This window comes from Triplophysa dalaica, chromosome 22 (genome assembly GCF_015846415.1).
Source record: "Triplophysa dalaica isolate WHDGS20190420 chromosome 22, ASM1584641v1, whole genome shotgun sequence".
Lineage (NCBI taxonomy): Eukaryota > Metazoa > Chordata > Actinopteri > Cypriniformes > Nemacheilidae > Triplophysa > Triplophysa dalaica.
Window position 1 is genome coordinate 13,544,175 of NC_079563.1, and position 27,840 is coordinate 13,572,014.

At 37.1% G+C, this 27,840-nt stretch overlaps 1 protein-coding gene across 2 annotated transcripts in view; it reads right to left on the bottom strand.

Moving 5' to 3' along the window:
- The window catches only part of opcml (opioid binding protein/cell adhesion molecule-like), a 121,228-nt gene that overhangs the window by 18,552 nt on the left and 74,836 nt on the right, over positions 1 to 27,840 (bottom strand). For both annotated transcript variants that reach the window (XM_056736692.1, XM_056736691.1), the window contains 2 exons: positions 24,452 to 24,684; positions 14,530 to 14,655 (listed from right to left, as the gene is read on the bottom strand). In XM_056736692.1, coding sequence (XP_056592670.1) covers positions 14,530 to 14,655; positions 24,452 to 24,684 — 359 coding nt within the window. The remainder of the gene's footprint in view (positions 1 to 14,529; positions 14,656 to 24,451; positions 24,685 to 27,840) is intronic.

Here is a 27,840-nt window from a genome sequence, read left to right on the forward strand (position 1 = left end):
TAATATAAATTCATACAAAAAATCCATATAAAATCCAGTTATAGTATAACCAAACACAGCCCTTAAGTTAACTTCGGGTCAGCGCTTGCATCCGATGAAACAGTCTATAGATGTGTGTAGGTAATATAATATAGACATGAACAGTAACTTGGTTTGCAGAATTTTGCTAAAGCTCAGCAGATTTCTGTAGAACGTGAATTCCAAACAGTTGACAATATTCTTGCACTCGCCTGTTTGTTTGTTGGTGTTTTCCTCATTAAAATTGCATTTTTAAAGAGTTAGGATAGACGTTGTCTAAAAAAATAGGAGATTTGCATTTTCTGAAGGAAATGGCAGCGCTTGAGGAACATTAAAAAAGTGGCACAGAGACAGAGAGACATTGATAGCAAGATACAATAGGAATGGATCAATCAATTCAGTCTCCCAATAACTGCAAGAACGAAAACCCCACATTATGCAAATATGTGTTATGTTTGAGTCATCACAAGTAAAGAAAATAACACCATAATGTCACACATTCAGACAGAAGTCAACTATATAAATGTTATTATCTTCATTTTTTAATAAGGCATTAATATTGGTCACCCATTATGCTTGTCTGTGGGTTATCATTTAACCAAATGAAAGTATTGAAAAGAACATGTTAGTTATTGAAAAAACAATCTTTGTTCATGTCCTGCAGTGGCAGTTCTAAAAAATTTAAATACAAGCTTTAAGCTTTCACAGCAATTAAATGTTTATTTTATTATTTAAAATATTATATAAAAGCTCGGGGTAGGTTGTCACATTTTTATTTGAGTAAAAAAGCATTCTTTGTTCATAGAATGTATTAACTGCATTTTCTGTTGGTCACATCAATGGCATTTTTGGTTTCCCTTTAACATTTCATGCTTTTATGCAATATTTTCTGTTTCATCACATTTGTACAGTTTAAATTTTGCTGAACAGCCTCTAATAGGTCATTTCTTACAGTAGCAGGCTTCTAAAAAACACAAAAGGTCAACGTGTGATAAATGAACTAGAACTTTTATATACAGTCCAACAATGGAAAGGCTTGAAAGCAATAGTTCACCCAAAAGAGATCACAGAATATTCTGTTTTATGTGGAATAAAAATCTTATGAAGCATGTGTGTTAAAATAAAAATGAATCTTCACAATATGTGACCGTGGACAACAAAACCAGTCTTATGGGTCAATTTTTCGAAATTGAGATTTTTACATAATCTGAAAGATGAATGAATAAACTTTATATTGATGTATGAGTTGTTTGAATAAGACACTATTTGGCTGAAAGACAACCGTTTAAAACTCAGGAATCTGAGAGTGCAAAAAAGCAAATTATTGAGAAAATTGCTTTTGAAGTTTTTTAAGCAGGGGCACTGTAGCAGGCCATCCACTCACAAAAATAAAGTTTTCATATATTTAAGGTAGGAAATATACAAAATATCGTCATGGAACATGATATTTACTTCATATACTACTGATTTTCAGCATAAAAGAAAAATAGATAATTTTGACCCATACAATGTATTTTTGTCTTTTACCAAAACTGTTCCCGTGCTACTTAAGACTGGTTTTGTGATCCAGGGTCACATATAGTAACAAATGTCAACATCCAAATATTGTATATTGAAACACGTTGAGGGACCCAATAGGCAAAATCACTTTCTCCCTTTCTCTCTATCTCTCTCTTCTCTCTCTCTCTCGCCAGGAGCGATGTTTAGCTTCAAGTCACTGATTAACCCTTAACACTGTCTGTTGTTTTCCTCACACTTTTTAAGCGTTTATCCTCTCAGTAAAACGATGCCGCATTCTGCTAAATCTCTTTGGCGAGTACAAAAGACTGTAAGAACTCGGAAAATCGCGGCGATATAAAAATAATCCAAATTATTTCTCTATAAACCAATTTGCTACAGCGGTTGTACCTGGTAGGCAGAAACCTGCTGCCGAGGAGCTTAAATAAAATCTCATTGAATTCGAAATTGCGACAGTAAAGGGTATATTTAGTTAATTATCCGGTAAAAGAATAACACTCGTGGATCTTATTCGGCGATCGAGAGCTGAAACGAGAAGAGATAATGCAATAAGCGCAACACTTGAGCTCTACCGCTACCTTATGCAATCGACACATAAGACTGAATGCATACATGAACATGTACCCACCCACACAAACTCACACATGAAGACAGCCTGCAGTGAAAGTAAACAAGCCTCTTCTGTTCCTCCTAGTACTTCTACTTTAAAGAGTACATCTGCTCAGTTCCATACAGTACTCGTATTTGACCCACATTCTGTTTCAAAGTGATAAAAAAGGCCCAAAAACATTTTGCCAGCCAAAAAAAACTACTTCCACTCTTCTGGCCGGGCTTTCTAGACACAGACAGAATGGGGACAGTTTAATTTGATGTATGGTGATACAATCACACCTCCTAAGCAGAGCAGAAAGAATGGTTATCAGGGAAAATGATAACGCTTTATTTTACAATGCCCTAATTACCAGAAAATAACTACACAATTATCCAGGGGCCGTTCACCGGTGGTCACTCCGCGCCTGAAGTCCGGTGCAAATAGGAAGCTACAATAATTATGACGTGAAATTGAAACAAAACCTTCGTGCAGTTTGGATGGTTAAGAAATTGTTTAAAAGCAAAGCTGGTCTCTTGGGTGATTGTGTGTCCGGCCATTTGAAAGATATAGGAGGTTTGACAGAAAGAATGTAGTAGAGATTTGAATAGGATGCTAGCATACTGCATACTGTGAACTATATGATATTTCTTAGTATGTGAAACAAAAATGTGACTAATCTTGCATTGAAATGCAAAAATAAAAATTCTTTGTAGAATTTCTAAACCTTCTATGATTTTGTATTTTTATTGTAAGGACACAAAACAATACAATAGGAACCAGACAATTCTCAAAATATCTTTCCAGAGAAGAAAGTAAACAGGTTTTTAAGATATGGGTGAATAAAGTATGGTAGATTTTTTATTTTTGTGTGAACTACCCCTTTACCTTTTACAGTCTTCTTGCAGTACAGAATGTATTAATATTTGTGGTTGTTTGTGTACTAAAGGAATGGTTCACTTTATAATTAAAATTTTACATTTATTGACCCACCCATGTCATCCAAGACGTCCATGTCTTTATTTCTTCTGTAGAAGCTAATCCAATGCTGTTGAGAAAAAACATTTCCGGATCTTCCTCCATATTAAAAAGTAGATTTTTAAGTAGAAAATGACTAATTGTTTCGCTAGAAAACACCCTAATTCATGGGCTGGTGTCGCGTTTAGCCATTTAAAGCTGCGAAGAAATGGATATTTGGACCTTAAATCAGGTTGCCCCCCATTAAATCCATTATATGGAGGAAGATCCACTTGGATTAGTTTCTACAGAAGAAATTAAGATATGGACGTCTTAAAAGACACGACGGTGAGTAAATATGCATACATTTTCATCCTAAAGTGAACTATTCCTTTTAAATAGTTGAATTTACTCCTATTCTGCACACAGATGGGTTAAGCTGGCTGCATTGGATCATGGGATACAGCAATCCAAGGTGTCTTTACGACTTTAGCAGATCATCCAAAGAATCTATGCACAAAGAAAACACAATATTTTGCACCACAAAAATAGTAGGAGCAGTGTGCTAGCATGCCATTCTGAACACAGCCGATGTGAATGTTCAGCAGTGACATCTGAGGACAAAAATGACTACAATCTCCCAGCTCAACCTGAGAAGCCCCCAACACCTCAAATCATGGAGTAATTTATTTCAGCCTCCTCCGCCTTTAACAGCGGGCTTCTGTCCGCCACATTGATCTGCCTCCACTTCTCCTGTGAGTCATTCCGAGCTACTCCCCCTGTTAGCATCAAAACTTAATCTGAGATCTGACAACGGCTCTCACAACCGCTCTTATTTAGATGTATGACCTTTCCGCCAAACAACGGCCAATCAATAAACAGCTTTGCTTCCTCAATTTCTAATTAAAACAAGCACGGGGTGACTCAAAGGGCAGAGGGAAAATGGGTGTTCTTGGGTATTTACTGTCAGATATGTTATAAAGGATGTGGCGTCTGTGTGAAAACTATCAAAAGAGCATCTATGATGTCACGTAATTAGTAAAAGATTGTAGCTGTGGATGATGGTAAAATGATGTCCTCAACAAAGTGAACCATATGGTGCAGGATTGGATTGATGATGCAGTTTCAAGTCTGCTCAAATCCTAACCACGACGTATTCTTCTGTTGCCAAAAAAACTCTTCAAAGTTTCCATATAAAAGTAAAAAAAATAAGTTCACATCAAAATAGTTCTAGTATATCTTTTTGTGTGTTAAACATGATATTACAATAAAGTGATTCCCTAAAATGTAAACTGAATTTAGTTCAGTTAGCCTGTGTCGTGTGACCGGAACGACAGTGGACAGCTAGCTGTCTGTCACATCACACACGGCACGACAGACAGTCAGCACTGCACTCGTGCTTGTCTTGCGTTTTTCCTTGTGGGTTTCCGGTAACTTACAGAGACAGATATAAGCTGTGTGTCATCCAAAGGTTTAAGATGCAGTTGCTGTCTTCTGGAGCTGGTCCAATCAGTTTTGTGTTCTGGAAGTGACCCGAACGCTGTGCTCTACACTCACAGCACCTGACAGATTCTCAGATGCTGGAAAGATACCTGACCTGCCTACGTTTAGTTCATGAATTCATGCATGAAAATAAAACTAAATGTTAAATTATCACAGCCATACCTTGTTTTATAACTTCCTGATATTGTGCTCATCACTTTTGGTTTAACTGTATATATTTAAATGTCCAATATGTTTTTTTTGTGGGGGGATCTAATGACAGAAATGCAATACAATATGCATAAGTATGTCTTCATAGGTTTATAAGGAGCTTACACAATGAAGCGTTGTGTTTTTATTACCTTAGAATAAGCTATTTCTATCTACATACACTGTGGGTCCCCTAAACAGACAAACTGCACTACAGAGCGTAGAGCGCATAAATATGTTATTTCCTTCGGCAAAGAAGCAAAACGTGACGACATCATATTGTGTCAGCCACCAAAGTGCTTCAAAAGAGAGGGGTGGTGTGAGCTGTTGTGGGTTGAAATTTGCAACCTCACCGCTAGATGCCGCTAAATGTTATACACTGGACCTTCAAGTCTATACTCATAAAAACACACCCAGAACTGATCTCATTTATTAAATATGACATGTCACTGACATTCGGCATCATGAGAAATATTATTATATTATCAAATATGTATCAACTCAACATCAAAAAGTACAAATCAAAAACATGTTAATTGATTGTTAATTATTTGCAAAACATCTGCATTATTAACATGTTTCTGCATGCAGTTCCATTGGAAAAGTTTCCTACAGGTGTTCAAATGTTTCTATTGTGCTAGAGAAACAAAAGGTAGTCACCCAAATTTTTAATAAAATAGCAAAAAAAGTCATGATCAAATATGTATCACAGGACATACCTCAAAGCTAAATCCATTTGCAGTAAGGGGACGTCAAAAGAACTTGAAAGCATAATTTGCTGCAATTAGCTTTTGTCAGTCCCTGACTTTGAAACACCCAGGGTTCACTTTTCATACGGAGAGCTGACAGCACAGCTTGAACTGAATTCCCCAGTACAATCATACATAGCTCTATTCATTGTGCCCGATATGAGAAGACTTTGAAATTACAACAGCACTATGACTGAATAATCTGCTTTATACCATATGTTGTTTTTCAAAGGTGTGAAGTGTAAGGAATTCTCGTTTTGTTCTGATTCCTCTTAAGAATTACAGTTATTTTACAGGTTTTTAAACAATTATTCAATTCTTTAAAGTATTGATAATTTGCTGTAGAATTTACTTTGCAATCTGTGCATTTACGCACGTTTTAATGTGGAACAAGGAGGCCATAAACACAGAAATAAAATACTAATATTTATTTTATTATTCTTACATTGTGTTCCAATCAACCTGAATTTATTATTGATTTATATTTGACTGTATTCATGCATTCAATTTATTTTGATAAAATATTACTTTCCACGGGGGCACGGTGGCTTAGTGGTTAGCACGTTCGCCTCACACCTCCAAGGTTGGGGGTTCGATTCCCGCTTCCGACTTGTGTGTGTGTGGAGTTTGCATGTTCTCCCCGTGCCTCGGGGGTTTCCTCCGGGTACTCCGGTTTCCTCCCCTGGTCCAAAGACATGCATGGTAGGTTGATTGGCATCTCTGGAAAAATTGTCCGTAGGGTGTGAGTGCGTGAGTGAATGAGTGAGTGTGTGTGTGTGCCCTGCGATGGGTTGGCACTCCATCCAGGGTGTATCCTGCCTTGATGCCCGAAGACTCCTGAGATAGGCGCAGGCTCCCCGTGACCCGAGGTAGTTCGGATAAGCGGTAGAAAATGGATGGATGGATGGATTACTTTCCACAACACAACTCTTTTTAATGTGTATCTTTAACTACACATTTTCATGAGACCAACCAGTCAGCAATTACGATCCTTTCATCTGGAAGGTCTTAAAAATCATTATGTGGGTAACCACACATTTAAGAACTATTACAAAACCAAAAGTCTTTTATTTTTAGTAATTTCTATTTATTTTAATCAAACCATTTATCAAATTTCCTTGTTATCTCTAATTGTTTTCATTCAAGACGCATAGCAAGAGCTCCCAAACAATAAATTATAATGATCATAACTAATACGAATTAAAAGTAAAACTGTCATAGTTCACATATTAAAAGCAGCTAATCTCTAAACGGATTCTCATTCTTGTATTATGCCGTCACAGAGGACCTTACCAGATTGCATGTCCCACATCCAGCCACAAACTCTTGTGTTGGCTTTGGAGTGTCTATCATAATCAAAGTGGCATTTTAACAGGCTTTATACAGGGACACGCAATGATGAATAAGCTATGTTTAAAAATTAGTCAGTCTTCGACTCACAGGAGCAGCGCACGATGACACATTATTAAGCTGTTATGAAGAGCCCCCTGAACCATCACGTTGCTGAGTTTCCAGGCTGATGCGCCATCCCTCTGCTTCACAGGGGGCTGCCACATGGAGAAACCCACCGAGACCAATCACATCTGGCAAAATGAAACTCCATCGCCCCCACGCGAAATACACTCCAGACGGAGGAAGTGGCCGTTTCTCCATTTCTGAATTATTAATGATCAAAGTTCAGGCAGAATTAACTGAGTTTGTTGGGATGGTGATTTAGATGGCGGAGTGCAGAACATATCCCCCAGAAGTCTCACGCACCTGTCCGCACCTCAGCAGAAAAACGACTGCGGTCTGACGGGCCTTTGAGAAACGTTGGCACCTCGTGTAAGCTAATTTCTCCCCTTGACCCCCATTTTCTCACCAGGCATTGGCTTCTCATTTTTCTCAGAGCCGTTGCGTGTGGCTGTCAGCAAGCCGAGCTAAGCCCACGTTACCTCAGACAACCTCATCTGTGGACAAAAGGCTTACTTGACATGGTCACCAAGGCATGACAAGTTTCTTGCAGAATATTTGGATGTAACACACACGGGCAAAATGAAGCACCTTTTCCGGCTGTAAAATAATGAGCCTGTTGTGAAAACAACATAACATGTTTAAAGGCCAATTCAACAACGCTTGTACAAAAGACAGAACGTAAGTGCATTAAAACACTTTAATAAGCATTGTTTCAATATTTATGTGATCCTGGAGCAGCAATAACATGAATTTTATTGCAATCCAATATGCACACCTCAAGCTTGCTGCAATGAGTAATATCATTACTAAATATATGTCAGTGTGCAGCAGGAAGTGCTATTAATAATATTGTGTACCGTCTGAGTCCATTTATTCCTAACAGTTTATGAACATTGGTCCTATTCAACCATGAAACATTGCTATGCATACGGCAGACAACAATCATCAACTAAAAGACTGGTCACTGGTGTTCAGTTGAGCAAGAAAGCATATGATATAAGTTGTTTCAATATATACTGTATATATACATATAAATAAATAAATAAATATAAATGCTTAGGTATATGTTTAACTGTCTGAAATTACTTTTATGGACAAAAATATAATAACCAGGGATGCACCAATATGTAGATTTTGGCCGATAACCGATCATTCTTAAACATTGGAAGCCGATCACCGATATATTGGCCAATATACAGTACCTAAATATTAGTAAAACATTTTCTGAGACTGAACATAATTTTGTCCTCTAAAAATCATGTACATAGCCTACTTTATACAAATTCAAGATTCTTTAACTTTTTTAAGTATCTGGTATAATGTTTATTTAAATAACAATTTATCGATGTTCTCCCACAGCAACCCAGAAAGGTGTTCTCAATAGCCACAAGTCTGACAGGTCTCAAAACAGAAATATCTACGTACTACTTCAACAATGTTTTTCTAATAACAGTAAGGGAATGATCATGACAGAAAGACAGTGCTGTACAGGACTTTAACTGTAAGCACCGCGCAGCTGAAGTTAAGCCAGAGGACCAATATCATTTATTGTGCATCCCTAATAACAACATATTCATTTGTCTCTTTAGAAAATTTCTTTCATTAGATTATATTAAAATAAACTCTTTAAAAAGCTTCCCCAGGTGAGACCTGAAAAAGCTGAACGATAAAATGTACGATTCTGCAAATTCTAGTCAAAGAGTATCTACTTTGAAAATGCTAAAATACAACATTTTACTTTAGATGCTTTTACTTGTAACATAATTCCCACAGTTTTGACTGGTTGTTTACAGAATGACATGTCACATGCAGCATGTTAGGTTAAAAGCTTCATGAAAAAACAGTATTGTTGATATTCTTACTGAAGTATCGTTTCATACAACTAAAACATCACACCAGTTTGAAACTGCATGTAAATTATGACTGTTCCTTTGAGACTTGAGGTCTGGATCATTTTTGTTAATGCAAATGTCCCTTACATAGCAGTATTTTTAGAAACTCCAAACAAAACTAAAGAGAGAGCAGTAAAGCAAACATCATTCCGCCCTTATATGATTCAGACAGTTCTGGAGACTGTCTTAACTGTGTTAATTATTTCAGCCCTAGTTTACGTCTTCCTTCACATTTCTTACCATTTCTAAAGAGTGCTGATTGTTCTGAGTATGTGAGACCCAGTCAAGTAAAATGGGTGCCCTTAAAATTAAACCCATTAGAGCTGGATGTTCCCACAGACGCCGTCAGCCTGTGGGTGCACGCAAACTGCGCTTGATGAGTGCGAATCCATTTTCTTAAGTGCCAAATGGTGCAATGTCATCTGTAGGGGACAAATCCAGCATGCCATATGCTCAGAATGAAGAACCGGCAAACAAACTACAACAGCTGGCCACTTGAAAACACCATTTTCATTGCCGTTTCATGTAACTGCGGATCCGTCTAATTCAATTATCATTTAAGGCGTAAAAATATCGCTCTTGAATGAGTGCGTGGCACAAATGCATTTTCATGGGCCCTGACAGACACACGTGGCATTATGGGACTCATTTACTCATGTAGGTAATGATACACTCACATGTTCAATGCACATGCTCATCGAGTCGACAAAATTGAAACAACGTTCTCAAGTGTCAAGCTTTCCCTCGTAACGCTTTCTCAGTTTGCATTGTCCTCTCTGACAGTTCTACCTGTGCGAATGCTATGCGCTGAAATAACAGCTTGACTGCTATTCAGACAGAAAGCCACAATATCAGACGTTGACACTCGCACGCCAATCAAACCCTGACAATGCCAAATTAAAGGGCTTGAACTTTCCACCTGCATGTTCAGGAGAAAACATCTGTGTTCCACAATGTGTGTCTGTGTTGTGAAAGTCTTCAGACATTTTCGAAGATCTATTTTCTGTTTCACAGAAAGTATTACTTGAGGAGAAAACAGTCTGTGGAGTCAAATTGCTTTTCATGTATTGTAATCTCTTTTTCTTGCTTATCATGCCAATGTTTATCATTCGCAATTTTCAACTGGCTGGATTTCTTTGACCATCACAACAAATTATGGAACACATTCAAGCATGAAGAAATCCAACTGCATCTACAGCACTGTAAATGAGAAATCCAATTTGCTTTCTGAAAGGGGTTTTCCACAAATCGGAGCATATTCCTGTAGGTTAAATGGTAACAGTGGTTCTCAAACTGGGGGCTCCAAGATGGATCCAGGGGTCCCAGATTTTGTAGCATTTTATGAATTATAGAAACTTATTATTAATTGCATGTAATGCAACATAAGAAAAATAAGACCACCAACCAAAATAATTAATGTTCAAGCATTGAATATTAGGGCTGCCCCCGACTAAAGATTTTTGTAGTCGGCTACTAGTCGTTTATTTAGGCCATTAGTCGACTATTTGCATGTTTATGATATTAATTTATTATATATTTCATATATTTCATATATATATATATATATATGTTATAATATTTCAATATACATGGGGAATGGGACATCAGATGATGTTTTAAGCTTCCTGGATGTAAATCATGTTTTATGTTACATCGCTAACATTGTTCGAGATAACAGAGATATTCAAAACCCTTACAATGAGCCTCTAAAATATAAATTAAGTGCTCATGCGCACACATAATGCAATCCACTGTGACTCTGCCACCAAAAGTTATGATCATATGTCTCAATATAATATTTAACTCATAAACTAGTGAAATGAACCAAAACTGCACAAAATAAAGCCTTCGGACATCTAACAAAACCTTTTTTCTTTGAATCAAACCGTAAAAATAGCCAATAATGTGAAAAACAAGTCTTTTATTCAAAAACAAAACTTTTATTTTAAAAGTAGAATATAAAATATTTTACAAATAAAAATACAGGAACTGAACCACTTAAAAGAAAACCTTCAGCCTTGAAACGAAAGAAAACTTAGAGATAGGAACGCAAAAAACTAGCAATAAATAAATATATCCAATACATTAAATAAAACATAAAGCAGTAACTAAACACTATAACAATATATACCATTATCTTTACTCGTCTCACTTTTTCCTTTGATTTCTGCGTCTTCGCCATCAGTGTGGTTCTTCATAAAGACATGCTCGTGGCTTCACGGAGGACACAGAGCTCAGCCTTCCCCTCAATGCGGCCAAACCCATGTTCCTGCGACATTCCAAAACACTAAATGTTCGGTATACACCATATAATAAAGATTATTATGCGAAGAAACTTAGAGGCCCAGAACATGAATGCAAAGTGTTTACACTTTGTCCTGTGATCCTTTATTGATGCGCTTTCCGTTCATGTTCTAGGCTCTTCGGCACTTCTCCGCATAATACGCTCCATTAAGGTGTATACCGAATTTGATCTTATTGGACTAAGCCACATTAAGCATTTCGCAGGAACCCAAGTTTGTCTGCACCGCCAGAAAAAATGAGCTCCACGTCCCGCACACAATGGAGCCGATGCGGCTAGGCTGCCCCAAGAAGCGCACTCATGTAAGAGGCATAGAAGGGATGCAGAGCATGTGCTTAGCAGATCTGGCAAACATAGGATTGCATTCATCATTTTTTAGCTACAATGTGACTCTTACACACTTGGACAGATGCTTATAATAGCATGCCTTTATTCAAGTTAACGGTAGTTATTAGGAGAATGGCTAAAAATAACACGACGAACGTGGTGTGTATACACTTTTGAAATAATAAGAAGACAATAGACTTATTCAAATTTTTTTGAATAAGTGTCTTCTAGTTGAATAAAGAATAGCAGACAGTAAGAGGGCAGCCCTACTGAATGTGTTTTTGAATGATTTAAAATTGTACGTTTAAATAAATATGTTTTGATTTGGGGGGGGCTGCAAAGCGATGCACCCTACAAAAATGGGGCCTAACAACAAAAAGTTTGTAAACCACTCGCGTATAGTGCAAATTAACATTTTAACATTCTCTTGGGAAAAACTTGTTCGTGCTTAAAAAGGATCAAATGAAATTCACAGTAATGCATCTGGCACTTTCAGTATGTTACACTTTAACTGAATCATTTAAAGTGAGAAAAATTATTGAGTCAAATACTGCAGTGATTACATTAAATTTAGTAGAACAGCCACATATACACACAAAAAATATATATAAAATGTAGATATACAAAATGTGTCCTTTAGCTTATTTAGATAATACTGCCAATAAAAACTGATCTAGCAGTCCTAGGAATTTATTGTTTTATTTATTTTTAGTTATCAAGTTATGTCATAGTCTTAGGTTGCTAAACTATTGTCTACAATGCAGTATCACAGCAATAATAATGAATAAGTACCTTATCGCCTGCTGATGTTGCAGTGTATTGTGGGTAATTGTTGTTCTGTGACCCTCTGGCAGGAGTCTAACAGCATTACATGCGCACTTGAGTAATGAGGACTAATGATAAGTTTTAATCGTTTTCTGTTCTGTATTACAGAAAACAATGAATGAAATTGTAATTTGCATTGCATATGATCTACTGAATAAACAATTTTGCAAGACGTAAACAACATTGGTGCAGAAACATTTACAACTGAACCAAAATGCGGGGTTTTCCCTAGATTGACATACTTTTGCCCACCCAAACATTTATTTGAGGAATGGATGCGATTTATGACCAACGTAGATGACTGTTGAGCAGACCGATCGGCATATGATGCGAAGTAAATTTATTTATATGACAATGTGTAGTAAATTAAATAAAAAAAATAGTTTAGACAGGAGAGAGGTGAAACCAGAACAATAAAACCAATAAAAATCAATGAAGGCCAGTGGAAAAATACAGTTTTTTTGCAAAGGGGGCAAGAACTTGGAAAAGGTTGTTAAAATAAATAATAAAAATGGTACTGATTTATTGTCAGTGTTGGACTCGGAGTGCAAGAATAGGGTACGTTTGACTGTGTGTGTGGATGAGAATGTTCGTCAGCCAACCACCCAAGACCAACTTTGACCCAGGAAAAACCCTGAAAATGTCAACTGAACATCTTTATATGTGAAAAATTAAAATAAATTAATAACAAAAACTAGAGGTGCTTCTGGACCAGTGTTGTCATCTTGCAAAATGGTATACAGTATGATTAAAAGTGCCAAGTTGCTGCCAAATGATGGCTGATAAGCAGGTGTTCCTAATAATAGATGCTGATTTATTCAATTTTGTCAAACTTATTTTTTTTAATTGTACAGAACCACTTGACACATTTTAACACATTCAATCAAACAATAAAAATCTTAGTGTACATTCAGACGCAAAGTTTTGTTTAAGTTTAAACTTCAACGTAAACTATTTTATCGTTCTTCGTCACAAAATATTTGACGTTGTTAAAAGGTTTTACCATTGGCCACAATAAACCCAGTAAGACTCCGTGTCCACATACTGAAAAATCTATTTTCTCACTGTAGCGAGACCGCCTAAATCATGAGCAGAAAGTACACACAACTTCTGATTTATTGTGTTTTGTTTTGAACTGACCCTCGAGCTACCGCCAGCACTAATGTTTCCGTTAAGATTGTTCTAGCTGTCTTTTCACTGTTTGTCACTGGAATAAACTGGGGCTGAAAAACAACTCTGGACTTGCTGCACCATCATAGTCCCCAGCCTAAAATCACCCATTATACAGAATGTGTACAAACTACTGTCTGCTGTTTTATGATGGATTTTCACAAAAGAATATGCTTAATGTAAACACTTGACTACAACATTTTTATGCATCTTTAGCATTTGGTGATTCAGAAGACAAACGTTTAGCTAAGTCAACAGTCTTTGGAAATACAGAAAAATTAACATTAAGTTTTTCACCCCAGCTGTAAAAATCGACAGAAATGTGGAAAAAAAACATCTCCTGTCTTTTTTCTTTCATTAGTTCTCTCACATAAATGTCATCACAGATAACGTTGTATTCCTGCAAGCTGGCTGACATTAAAAGACATCCTGTGCACAGACTTTTATATTGCTTTCTCTGTAAAGTGATTTCTCAAGTTGAATCTTTTTTTTTCTGGGTTGACTCATGTACAGCTATGGATTCCATTTTAACAGATGAATGAAGATGCAGTCAGCGTCCTGGAAGTGGGATGGTAAATGTGAGGGATGTACTCTCAGCTGGGTTGAGACTGCTTGAAATTATTTGATGTCAGATCCAAAATATCTTTTCAAAATTGACCCAGATTTACTTTCTTTAACAGGAAGTTGATTGGGCGGATTGGGGCTGTGTGTGACGCAGGAAAGTTATCTCAGTATCTCAGTAGCTATTTTGTTACTTTTAATGCTTTATTTATTTTTATCTTTATTTTTATTTTTTAGACATGGTCACAAGTAACTTTCTGCCTGAGCCATAATGTTTGAAACAAGAAGATATTGCATGCAAGATTTTCAAGTATGCGACAATAAAAAAAGTACTGTGAGTCATAGTCCCCCTTGCATCTCCAATCCAGTTTTCCTTAAAGCTGTAATAAATGGTCATTTGCAATATTCAGCCGTTCAACATTACAACTAAATAAAAGAGCAGAGCCTTATGAGTTCAGTAAAGGTAAACATTACCTTTCGAGGACAGCAATTTCCACAAAATGGTGGGTTCAGGTCGTCCGATGGCCAGACACATGAGGCTTACGTTACTTCCCTCATTCACAGAAACATCCGTGGATATGTTTACAATCCTGGCAGGAACTGCAAAAAAAACACATTTTATTTCAAATGTGGGCAAATAAGTCATTTGTGCGTATCAGTTAAAATCATGCTGTGACATTATTAAGTGTCTTTAAGAAAGACCACAAGATCCAGAGCATCAAACTACAACCAAAAGATGTTTTTAAGAACATTCATTTTTATAAGAATGAACATATTACTTTTTAGTGTTTGGGGGGGATTTATTAGATATGTAGGGCCTTTCTTTTGGAGCTTGGGTCTCGTAGGACCAAAGCAGACGTAAGATACTACCGTATTCTCTGTGCTCCCTGTAAAATGCTTATGCAAACGTCTTGCAATCCCAACCCTGTTTTTTATGTCTAAAAATCCAACATTTTTCAAAAGCGATATTATACATGTGTAAATCTCCAATTTTAAAATTCCTTATTAGGATTTGGAAATTCATATCAGAAATTTATATGTAATCTCTAATGTGCATTTCTTACATATAATAAAGGACATGTGGTCTACAGTATGTGAATATTGCATAAATGATTCATATACTATCATTTGATTGGCATGAAAAGTTAAGCAGGTCATGTTCTGTTAATGCAAATACTTGACTAAAACTGGAAGTAAAACCAGACAGTCTGTCGGTTTCTTTGACTGTTTTCCATGTTTCAGTCTCAATAAACCAGTCCGTCAGTATCTCATTATTTAGCTGGCTTCCTATCAGCCAAGACTCATATGGGAGAGTCGACTATCGGTACTTGCTGAAAAAGTAAATATTTTATGGTAAATTTTGTTTTTCTTGACTGAAGCTGCCAGGTAGACACAATGCTCTGGCTTTAAGAGAGAAGTTACACCCACACAAAAACACACACACTTATTTGCAAGTATGCACATAGACAGCAAAATAACAAAATAATTGATATTCAAAAAACCTGGACTGGAGGAACTGAGGTCAGAAACTGTGCAAGGCAACACAAGACTTGCAATTTATCTAGTGATTGACTTTCGGTTCACATTCAGGTTAACATGCCATTCAAATATTTAGCATTTTAGCGGCAATGATTCCGACACAGTTTTAATGAAAACATATATTAAATTAGTTTAAGCTATATCCTGTTATCCAGGTAAGGCACTAGTGTCTGACAACATTCTGTCAGATCTATCAAATCAGAACCACAGGTGGAACATCCGAATGGGATTAAATACATTTTTTTCTCAAGAGCAAATTATCTACCTGTAAAAATAACTTCAAAAGAACAAGTTTTACAAGCCACTTCGATTTTGTGATCTGTTTGCATCACGGTATCAAAAATGACCAAAATGAATCATCCTTCAAAATACTGCCTGTGTCTCCTTAAAGTGATAGTTAACAAAAAAAAAGAAAATTATTTTATCATTTTCTCACCATCAAGTCATTCCAAACCTGTAAGGCGTTTTCTTCTTGACCAAAAAACAAAACAAGATATTTTGAAAAATGTTGTCAACCTATTTCAACCAATTGACTTCCATGGTAACTATGGACACAAAACCACTGATTCTTTTTGAGAAATGTTTCACACAAGAAAGGGTTTTTAACAATATAAGGGTGAATAAAGACGATAGAATTTCTATTTTTGGGTCAACTATCCCTATAAGCTACTCATTATTTGAAGCAGTTAAACTACACCAACGCTATTCTTTAAATGAACTACCAGACGCCAACAAAAAAGCCTTAACTTCCCAGTACTCCACATGAGCGGGAACATTAGGAGGGCGTGTTCGATTTGTGTGTTCAAACAACGTGACATAAAAAATGTGGCCCTTTATCACATTGCTCTGCCAAGCAGAAATAAAAAGCTTGTTACAGGAAAAGACATACTTTCTCAAAAACTACTGTCACAAAAAAAGATAACTACTTGTGGTGATGTTCCTGTTTGTGTGCATGTGTGTGTGTGTGCATGTGTGTACAGTGAGGTAAACCAGACTGACCTCACATCTGCAATATTCCAAAGAGTACAATCACAGCCAAAGAGACAGGCCTTTATTTCTCCACGCTGAATATTTCATCCCGTTCATACTTTGAGTCCCTCTGCTTTTCACCATTGCACATTCTCTATGTTCTCACCACTTCCCTCCCTTACATCAAAGGCATTGTTTCATCCCTGTATCTCAGTCTATAATTGATGTGTTCGGCTTTCTAACCATGAATCCCGAATTCAGGCCAGTGTTTCAAAAAGGCCAGTTTGAGCTCCTCAAAAAGAGATAGAGCAGAGAATGAGCGGACAGAAAAAAGACTATGCTAACATTTTCTGAGCACAAATACAACCCAGGTTATATAACACCTCCCATCTGACCATGTATGTTTGAGATTCTTCAACTCTCTCTGTTTCTAAATGTCTGCTGTTTTAAGTAAAGTATGAAGTATATTTATCTTATATTTCCAAATTCTCATCATCTTCCATCAATACCTGTAATTTTAATTGGGCGTTTGCTGGGTTAAAATAACACCCACAGAACCGAGTGGGTGGAAAACTAATTCTCGAGCTGCCTCTGGTGATATAGCGGCTGATAATGTTTCACCCGGGCAAATTGCATTGGTCTCGTCTCTACATTTATATTCTCATAAGCCAACTGAATCTTTTCAATGGCTCATTAGTGCTCTTTAAAATGTGGAAAAGAGCCGCCTCTCGATGCGATGATGGGAACTGAAGCGTACCACACAATACAGCTGCAACAAAAGATTTGAAAAGCAACAGCCATCAGAACACCACTCATAATGTGCATGCAACAACAAGGGAATGATGTCACATGTCTACGAATTCAAGGCGAAAGTAATACAAACTTCGAGCACTATTTATTTGGCCATGAAAATAATGCACATTGCTATATTTCTTTTGAACTTAGCATTTATAAAAAGGCCTTTGGTTAGATGCTCTCATAAGCGTCAATCTAAAATGCAATCCAAGTTTTTTGGGGTTGCTGAAGTAAAGCCCACTGTACTAATATATGTCATATTCCAGGTTTCGCCGTTGATACTGAGCAGTCAACCTTGTTAAGATGATTGTGTTTTCCTCTGACATCTCTCAAAGCGTAGACTGACGGATATCAATTTTCATATGTTTTTCTATTCCAAAATAACACTGCTATATCCTTGGAGAACTCAATGGTCAGAAAGATGTCAATCATCGAATTGCAAAAGGCATTGGAATAATTTTTTCATCCGTCACCACAAACTGACGCCGTCAATCATTTTAGTCAACGCTGTAAAGCCGCCATCACAAGCAAACATTTCAATGTCTTGAAGATTGCAATGTCAAATGTCTGACACCTGTGCCTTTTACATATCGTTTCAAAGCACTTAGCATATCATTTACTTTATCCTTTTAATAGATCTCTCAGCAAAAAGTGAGACGATCTGTAACTAAAAAGCTGTATTTCAAGATCCTCTCTGAAGTAGATATCTTGCATTATGACTGCCCCCTCTGCCCGCACAAATTTATTTATTTTAATATGTCTGCGTGTGCTCTTAGCCCAATGGGGAAATCAAACAACTATGGTGTTTTCATAAAGCACATGCTGAGTGAACATTATGGTGTGTTTTGTGCACTGATTGCCTCTTCACTCCTTTCTAATAACAACACTAATGACTCGCGTTGTGCCATTGAAATGAGCTACAGGTCTTGCGTCTCTGAAGAGAGTGGCTCGCTTAGATGCTTCACATATTACAGAAGTGATAGAAAGTAATCACGCTAATATAAATGACTGCAATCACATCCGTATACCACTTTAACAGCTGAACACACTAACCGTGACTCCTGTCTGGTCTGTTAAAAGCCATTCCTAAATACAGTATGGTGCCTTCCCTTCCTTTCATGTTTGAACTCCCGCAGTTCTTATCACAAAACCTGATATTTCAATTGAGCTCCGAGAGGGTTACAACAACTGAAGCAGAAGGCCAGGCACCCACGGCACTTGCCGGGTGAAAAACGGATTCGCCGTCTGCCGCTGGTGATATAGCAGCCGCTAATGCGTCACCCGGGCAAATTGCAGTGGCTTTGTCCGGCCATTTATATTCTCATAACCCCTCTGAATCTTTCCAATGCCTCATTACTGCTCTTTAAAATGAGGCAAAGCGCTACTCCACGATCCAGTAACAAGAGCCGAAGCTTATTATACAAATGTGCATCGAAGAGGCCGTCTTATCCATTCCCCTGTGGGGGAGAAAGTTCGAGACTCATCTAAAACAGAGACACATCATTACACTTGAGCAAACGGAAGGCGATAATCCCGCGCGTTGTTTATGGGGCCGTCTAATTAAATTGACTCGCTTTTGCTCTCTGATACATAATAGTCTGTGATATTCTTCTCATGAAGTAGTAAATAGTGGATTTTTAATGCAATGATGCATCATGAGGTACATCGATTAGGATGCACATTAGGAATAACATTCACACCTTATAACAACATATTTCTTGTTATTTTCCTGGTAGATTACGAACAAACGGTTCGTTTTAACGGTGTGACATATATACTCTGGTGCAAATTAAACTTCTGATGATGCTCATCGCCTCCTGCCAAGACCTCAAGCCAATGAAACATACGGGGTGTGATCATCACCTTTCATGCACTACCTGAACCAAGCTGAAATCCTCCTTTGCCTCTTCCTGTATAAATCACACTTCTGTTTCCAAATTCTCTTTCGTCCTTCTGCTGCCTACAGTCTTGGACTCCCTGCTAGCAAGGATTCGTCTGCACACGTCTCTGCTAACAGGCATCGTGTTGTCTTTCTCTTTCTCTCCTGATCATGAACTTACCTTTTGCGGTTTCTGAGGGCAAATACATACAGTAACAGAAACGTGTTATTTTGTGCCGAAAATGAAAGTTACTTGTTATAACGTTTGATTTATAGAACAACTGCTTTAAAAGAAATGTGTATATATGTTAAATATAAACAGGCCTTGTGTTCTTTATCATATGATCCACTTGTTCTATGGCAAGTTTTAAGCAGATGGCGAAACATCTTGCAGTAAAAACTTCTATTAACGTTGAAAATATGCGCAAAGCACTTGTGATGCATCCTCGCACAAACCTGACAGCACTTCTCTCATTAGTTTAAATGAGTCAAGAATCTGTAGTCAGGATTCATAATTTCATCTCGTAAGTCAAGTTTGTTTGCTCAAGTCTGTAGTTCTGTGTTTGCCTGAACAAATCCTCCATGCAAAGACGTCTTGGGAGCCTCACTGTGTCTTTGTTTTTGTTCGCACAATTGTTTTCATTGTTTTACGACGAGTTTTTGTTGGTATAACACCAGGGACGATAGTGCTCCATATAACATCATTAGCATCACCGTGACCTTGCTTATTCTCGTTCAAGAGTCAAGAGATGGCCTTTGTGTCACAATTCCTGCATGTAGGCCACCCATATATCACAGCCTTTCAAAAACAGATACGCTACAATCGTATCGTACACAAACTGACTGCGCTACTATACTTTATTAAATCTATGCAGAATTCAGAACGTCCTTTAGTTACTGCATCTGAATAGGTGTCAATGTTAAAAATGACGGATTGGAACAATGAAGAAAATCACAAATGACCTATTGCTTGAGCTGCATGAGGGTCTGTGAGAGAACTGTTGCTGGATTACATAAAAACTTGACAGTGATAAGTGTGTAATGTTGAATAATACTTCAAATTCATTTCTTTTTCAAAAGGGGCTTTCGGGCCGCAGGAACGTTTCCTAGTTGCAGAACAACTTGCCGGAAGTACACGCTTTTCATTTTGTTTGCACCCCAGGAACCAGACAGAATTTTAGTTTGAGAGAGCCTTTTTGGAAGAACCCTTAAAGTCACCATGAAATCAAACAGGAAAGTGTTTTACACAGTTTTGCAGTGATTATCATTAATTATTTATCTGTCCACACCATTATTTTTTCAAAATGAATTTGCACCTGTAACCTTTTATTAAAAACATTAAGTTCCTTTATCACCAACAACTCTTCACCACGTGACGTCAGCACCAAACCAGAGGTAGGACTCTGCTGACTATCCATATTTAGCCCTCCCCTCCAGGCAAAAACTTACAACAAACCAATCAAAAAGGGAAATCCAAAATAAGGCCCTGCCCAACATTTTTTCTAATTTCAGAAGCCGTCTCAGTCAGATATATGTCACGATACGGAAAATAAGTCAATCGTAACTACCGTTTCATGGTGACTTTAAGCTCCTTCGCCGAAACAGGGTATAAACCAGACGGGTAGGAACAACCTGTGACATAAGCAAACGCTGATTGGCCGACTTTCTGTTGTTTAGCTCTGTTCGATGGACGTGCTCAAATGATGTTACAGTCGACCGGCATACGTCACTAAATAGTTCCTTTTGTCAGTGCAAATGCGATTGGGAAAATGGCCTGAGGGAAAATGTAGTTCATGAACGACAGCCCTCTTTACTCGTTCCAGATATTTTATTCCCAAATGTGATTTCGCATCCCAAAAAGATTTTATTACTCTATTCTATTAAGTTTTTATAAACAAACACAGCTGCTGAAATACACTATCACTGGGTTGCATTTTGATTCTGTTCAAATTGGTCAATGCAAAAAGTAATAAACAATGAAAAATGAACTAAAAAAACACACAATTTGTCAAATAAGAATTAGTATTTTGGGGGATGTAAAATAAAGCAAAGTTTGCACTGTTTTTGATCTTCTTTGTTTCACATTAAAGGACACTGGTGAAGGCTTGATGCTCCAAAAACTGGAGGGATTATTCAGTGGGAATACTGGGCCAAATTGGCTGCGAGTGTGTATTTCAGTAGCATCATTTCAGCCAGCTTCTGTTTCCACGCCACCTGTACATGTCTGCCCTTTCAGTGCTAGCTGAGCGAGACAAAACAGGTATGAGATCATCCATTACACATCTCGTCACCCTGTGACCTTCAAGGTAATGTGCTCTACCTCCAGCAAATATGCTAATAGCCAAAACCCATGCATCCATATTAAAATAACTGATATTATGTCAAATTCAGTTCAGTTAAGTAAGTAATATAAACAGATTTGGGTTTTTAGCCTAAAAGTCCATAAAATAATAATTATTCATCTATTAATTTGAGTATTTGTGCCTACACTGATTTGCTATATAACTAAAACACTTGATTAAAAATTGTATGAGGTTGAAATAGAATCATTGTGAGTCATGTAAGCTCACTTTTCAAAAACAAAGCTGATGGATATTTTTAAATCTCTGCGTAAAAATGTGACATTAACAAAAAGGTTATTGCTGTCTCTACATATTCAAATTAACAAATGCACATGCTGTTACAATTTCTGTCTCAACAAATTTACAGTAAATTATTTTGCCAGTGTATATTCAATGAGTGCATTTACATGCTCAAAATAATCAGATATCTATTAAAAATCAGCTTATAAAAAAAACAATGTTTTCACGTGTTTACATGCATATCAATAAACCAGCTATTCAGAAAATCGCATTTACATGGAAATTTGAGACATGTCAGGTTTCTCGAATGCAGTGACGGCACCATCGATAGTCAGTCTAATAATTAAAAATGCAGAAAGAAATTTGTATATCTCATCTTATGTCCGCAGTACCTGCATATGCAACAATAGTTTTTCATTTTGCCGTTTCTACATCATGCTTCTTCAACATGCAACACGAAATCAGAGTAATGGACAGAAAATCTACCTCTGCCGAGCGGGTTTCGATTACGCCGTTTATGAGTTTTCCCCTATAAAAGTAAACCGTTTTATGCGTTTACATGACCTAACACGTTATCAGCTTATTTAGCATAATCGGAGTAAGACTGTGCACATAAATGCACCCAATGTCTACAACTAAGATAAAACACACCACAATATCCCCAACATCAAAAAATCGTTCTCTAACTATAATGACCTTCATTTGTCTTCTGCATGTGGTGGTTTAATAAGAATAATGCTTTGTGTATCTCAGAATACACAAGCTCAGAGGAAAACCTCAGGTTTCGGATCGCGCTGGACGCTTACACGTCGCATGTCTCCACTCACATTCCATCTGATCAATAGATCCGATCGATACCGCGGAAGACGATGAGGCCATTTACAGAGGCGCATACCTCCAGTTGCTGTCATCAAGCACATAAATAGATAGCTGATACTGTACGAAATGGCAAATGTGAAATTTAATGGACCGCTTTCCTGTTCAAGGAATGTTAATGAGTGGCCTTAAAAACAGAATCAGAGCGAGCGTGAAATGTGTTACGACATGTGAATACAAGAACGCTGATATCAAATGAGATATGTGAGAGCCGTACTTTAGTCACCCTTTTCATTTTAAGGATAAAAGGTACGAAGGCTTACAGGCGTGTCAGTAAACGAAGGCCTTTGGAATGCTTCAGATGGCAAATAGCTCATATCTCCACCCCTGCGAGTTACTGGAAGAATCAATATACAACACAACATGAGACAAGCAAGTTTGTAGCACACATTTAATATCACGCCTGTATGACATAAAAAACAACTAGTTATATAACCATTTCATTCACACAGCGTTAAACTGAATTCACTCTGAAATTAAACATAGTTTATAGAATGCAGTCACAATATCAGATCAATAATATAATGACTTACATCGGTATATTGTGATACCTCTAAACTAAAGTGTGTGGGTATAATTTTACAAGTAAACAAGATTGACAACCGATTCCTGCTGCTGTGTGAATGCAGCGATGATTTAAGTGGAATAAAGCCAAACTCGATGACAGAAATAAACAGGTCACAGCAGTTTGTGCAGACTTTAGCTGAGCATGGTTTAACAAAGCTGAGATGAAGCATTATAGTAAAGAGACACCATGCGGGATCCATCTGCTGAAAAGCCTTTTCAGATGTACTCTCAAGAACACGACGCTGGAATTGTACACCACTCAGCATGTGGTTACAGGGCAAAAAAGTGAAAAAGTGGACGATTCGGTATCGTAAGTGCAGTTTTCGAAGCCAACACAAGATCGTGCAAGTAAGAATCATTTGTATGCAGTGTTAACGTTCAAGAATGCAGAATAATGAGTTAGGCTAATGATTGATGTATTAAAATAAGACTTTCTAATTAATTGAATAGCGGGTTAGGCTTTAATTTAGCAGCAGCCAAGTCTAACTTCAATTTACGTGTTTCTAATCACATAAAATAGGCACCTTCCCTTGTCTATTTATTTAGTTATTTATGCCCCCAGTGATTAGCTTCAGGACTGAGTGGTAAAGGTTAATGAGCATTTGATAAAATGCCATTTTACGGAAAAACACTTATTTTGCTTCGATGTAGAAAATCACACATTTTTCTGACTCTGCAGATGGTCTGAAAAAAGTGATAAAAATCGTGTTAAGCTATTTTGGCGCATATCTGAATTGTTTTGCACCCAAGCTGAGATGGATTTGGCTACCGGCAATGTTAATTGTTTTTGCAATGTGAACATGAAGGGGATCGAATACACTGTAAATCATGACAAAGGTCTGTGTATCGGCATCTGATTTAGTGGGCTCCTGCTCTGCTAGAAGATCAAAGCTTTTGTTTTTTTCCCCTGTGACTTGAATCAATATCCATCAACGATTTGAAATTACACTCAGATTAAATCCCAATTTCATCACTGGGAGTCACATCTGCCGAGTTTCGTTTAATTACATCAGCTAGGAAAAGGAGATTCAAAGTTGCTAGTCAACCTATATCTATCTACCCAGAACAAAGACCAAAGCGACCTTTGACAACATTTCTTCAAACACACAAAAAACGAAACATTTCACATAGAGAAAGATGAATAAGAACCGGAATGCGTAAAACATTTCGAGGCAAAAATCTTGTTTACCTTGTACGATGAGGTGCACTTTTGTGGATTCTGGTTTCTTGTTGGTGAGGATGGAACATACATACGGCCCCTCGTCGTATAAGTTTACATCTAGAATCATTATACTGAATTCAGTGACAGCTGTGTTTAGCAGGACCACCCGCGGGTCCAAAGACCACTTTTCATTGCCCGTGAAGAGAATGGTAGTCCGGTTGAGCCATGCCACTCGTGAAACTTTGTTGTCCACGTTGCACCTGTTGAAGAGACAAACAGAAGAGGAATGCATGTTTAATTGCATGTAACTGTATGGTACATGAGAAAATACCCAGCAGTGATGCAGATGGTTGTGGGGAACAGAGCCTTTTATTTCTAATAAGCATCTCTGAAGATGCACAAGAATTTAATGACTGAGAAGACTGAGTGTGAAACAATTCACTCCGAAACCGATTTTTACACTATTCTTATATAACCCATTTTTATATACAGATCTCAAACCGAGAGGAAATCTCTGATAATCACCTCCTATACTCTGCAAAAAAGTCAGTTTAACAGAATTGAACTGTAGGAAAAATGTCAAGCTAACTTCAGCTCAAAGAAAAAGCAAAAAATGATTTGTATTCTAGACACAACATTAAGACCAAAACCTCAAGCCTAACCTTCAAACTTTACTTGGGAACTATCATAATGCCCATTATATCATCTCAGCTTGTTCGTAATACAAATAAATAAATAAAAATGTGACAAGAGGGCAACAGGTAATAGATACGGACGTGTCCTCTTTTCCTCTCTCTATTGTTGAAGATCTTGAGAATCTGACGAAAATGACCATAGCTTCTCATCTTAACCAGGTCGAGCGTTGGGGAAAAAATTTGGGCAATTCTGGACAATATCCACCTTTCAGTTTAGAAGAATGTGGCAATGACATTACTATCATCTCCTTGACAGAAAAGGACATTTCTTAAAACTGCATAAAAAGAGCTAGAGGGCCTTGCTATACTTATCATTTTTACTGTTTCGAAAAGTTTGAGTGACGGCTCTAAAGGTTAGGACTTATTGAAAGCCAGAACTACATATTAAAAACTTACTCCACAAAGCAATGTTCATCTTATAAAATAGCGTTTTCACTGTTGTTTTGTCCGCTGTTGTTTAGCATTTGCTTTGTTTGTCAATATTTATTTAAAGGTACAAAAGCAAAGGATGCACCGCGGTGACGCGTTATTACCAATGACACTTACAAGGTGGATTGAGGATATTCAAAATGCCACTGCCAACCAATTCACAAAACAGGCCAAAACACAGTGCTAATTCATATTAGTCTTTAAGATGGCTTGGCGTTCAAGGTCAAAATCAGTAAATGGATTATCAGAGCCTTTACTGGAGAATTTCCCGGCTCCAAAAACTAGTCAACAAGAGAGCACTTATCCACATTTGGCAAATCTGGAGTGCAACAATAGCAAGTGTGAAGTGAACGCTTTCTCAGTATATTCTTCAAAGAGAAAATCTCATTCAGATTCTGTTAATCTATGCAGACTGCTTGAGCGCAAGAAAGCTTGCGGAGGATTTGAACCATGGAAAACCACGAGATTAAGCGCTGGCCTATAATCATGCATGCTCTGCAATTTTTGCCTGGGAATCACTGTGCACATGTGAACAAAAAAGAATGGATATTATTTCTTTTAAAGTTCAGTTCAGATACTTCAGTTGAAAAATAGCCTCAGTCATCGTGAGTTTGGGATTAATACCTTAAATGTGTTAGAAATCCCAGCATTTTAATGCCTTAGTGCTGAGGGTAATTTTTCATAACCAATGGTGTAGTCCTATCAAAAAAAGTGGTGTATTATGTTAATACCAATGACCCCAAATTACCAAAAAAAGACATAAGTAAATGTGTTTGTTTTTATAGTAACATGACAAATATTACAGATAAATATGCCATTTATTCTTAATTAGGCATAATTCTTCACTTATGCTTTAATTATGAAGTTATAGCAATGGAAAAAAATAGTTTGATCAAATTGATAAAAACAGGTCTACACCAGTACTGTTGACCACAATTAAATATGTTTACAAATCATATCTTTTTAACACATCACATAATGAAATAACGCAAAAACATGCAGGATTTTACTTGGAACAGATACTGTTCAGATGTAGCCTAACTGCCAAAAATTCCATCACTGTGGGAAAACTCGACAAAAATACTTGATATAAAATGTACCTTATTTTAAATGTAGAATAAACGCAACAAGGATGTTTAAAACAACTGAAAAGAGAATGAGGATACAGAGATGACTTTGACTTGTGAGCTTTTAAACAGCTATGGAAGTGCTTTGCTTCATTTCGTCGTGTGTCATTTAAATATTATTAAGCTTATTTTGTGTATATTTTAAGAAATGCACCAAATTGTATGAAAAAAACGCGAGTTTAAAAACAAAACAAGAAAAAGGCAATACAGGTAAAGAGAAAGCTACCACAAATGCAGCTTGGAGGCATTTTAAGCAGGAAAACAAGTGGGTATAGGGAGGGTATATGCTAATATAGATCTTTAGAAGTCATTATACGCAAACAGCGCTGTGGAAAAAGTAAGCACACGGTGTATATGTGCGTATTGCCCAACTGCTCATAACGTAATACCTGCTTTTTCATTCATACGGGAATTTTCATAACTCCAAAAAAATGTCCCCCAGATTTTATTATGCACATTAATTTTGCATGCTGCACCCTCCGTCTTTGTAACCAGGATGTTCATCATGTTCCAATATGTGTCTAGTTAAAGGTATTTGAATTTGTATCTTTATTTTTACGGAGAGTGACATTATTAGCATGATGGGGAAAAGCATGTGGTCTATGCCAAAGAGCCAATTTTCTCATGATGTAAATGTGCTTGAAAGTAAAATTGAAGTGGTTTATTGGAGAAAGCTTTGCACAGTGAAAGGAAGGTTATGGTTCCAATCCCACCCAGGGCACCTTCTCTGGCAATTTTGAGTAGAACGCTTAACATCCCATCTGCTGCAGGGGTTCTGTGGGACAGGTGCTCTGAATATATGTGTCTGTCTACTTTCTGTAAAAGAAAATATGCAAGATAACTGACGCTTTAAATTAGTGCAGATTAGTTTTACAATTTCAGCCAAAATAAAAACAAATAATCCTAAACATCTAGAGCACATCGTTCATAAAATCACAGTAAAAAAAATTGGTGAATTCAGGTCACTTTTAGGACAATAGATGGTTTTACATGCCAATAGACTGGGGTGTTCGTATATTATATTTAAACCGACAAATATTTATGTTTATGCAACAGTGAGGCAAACAGAATTGTGCAATGTCATCACACATCAAACAGCATGCATACATTTATAATCACCCATATCAAACAGCCGGCGAACATATTTACATACGCATATCAAACT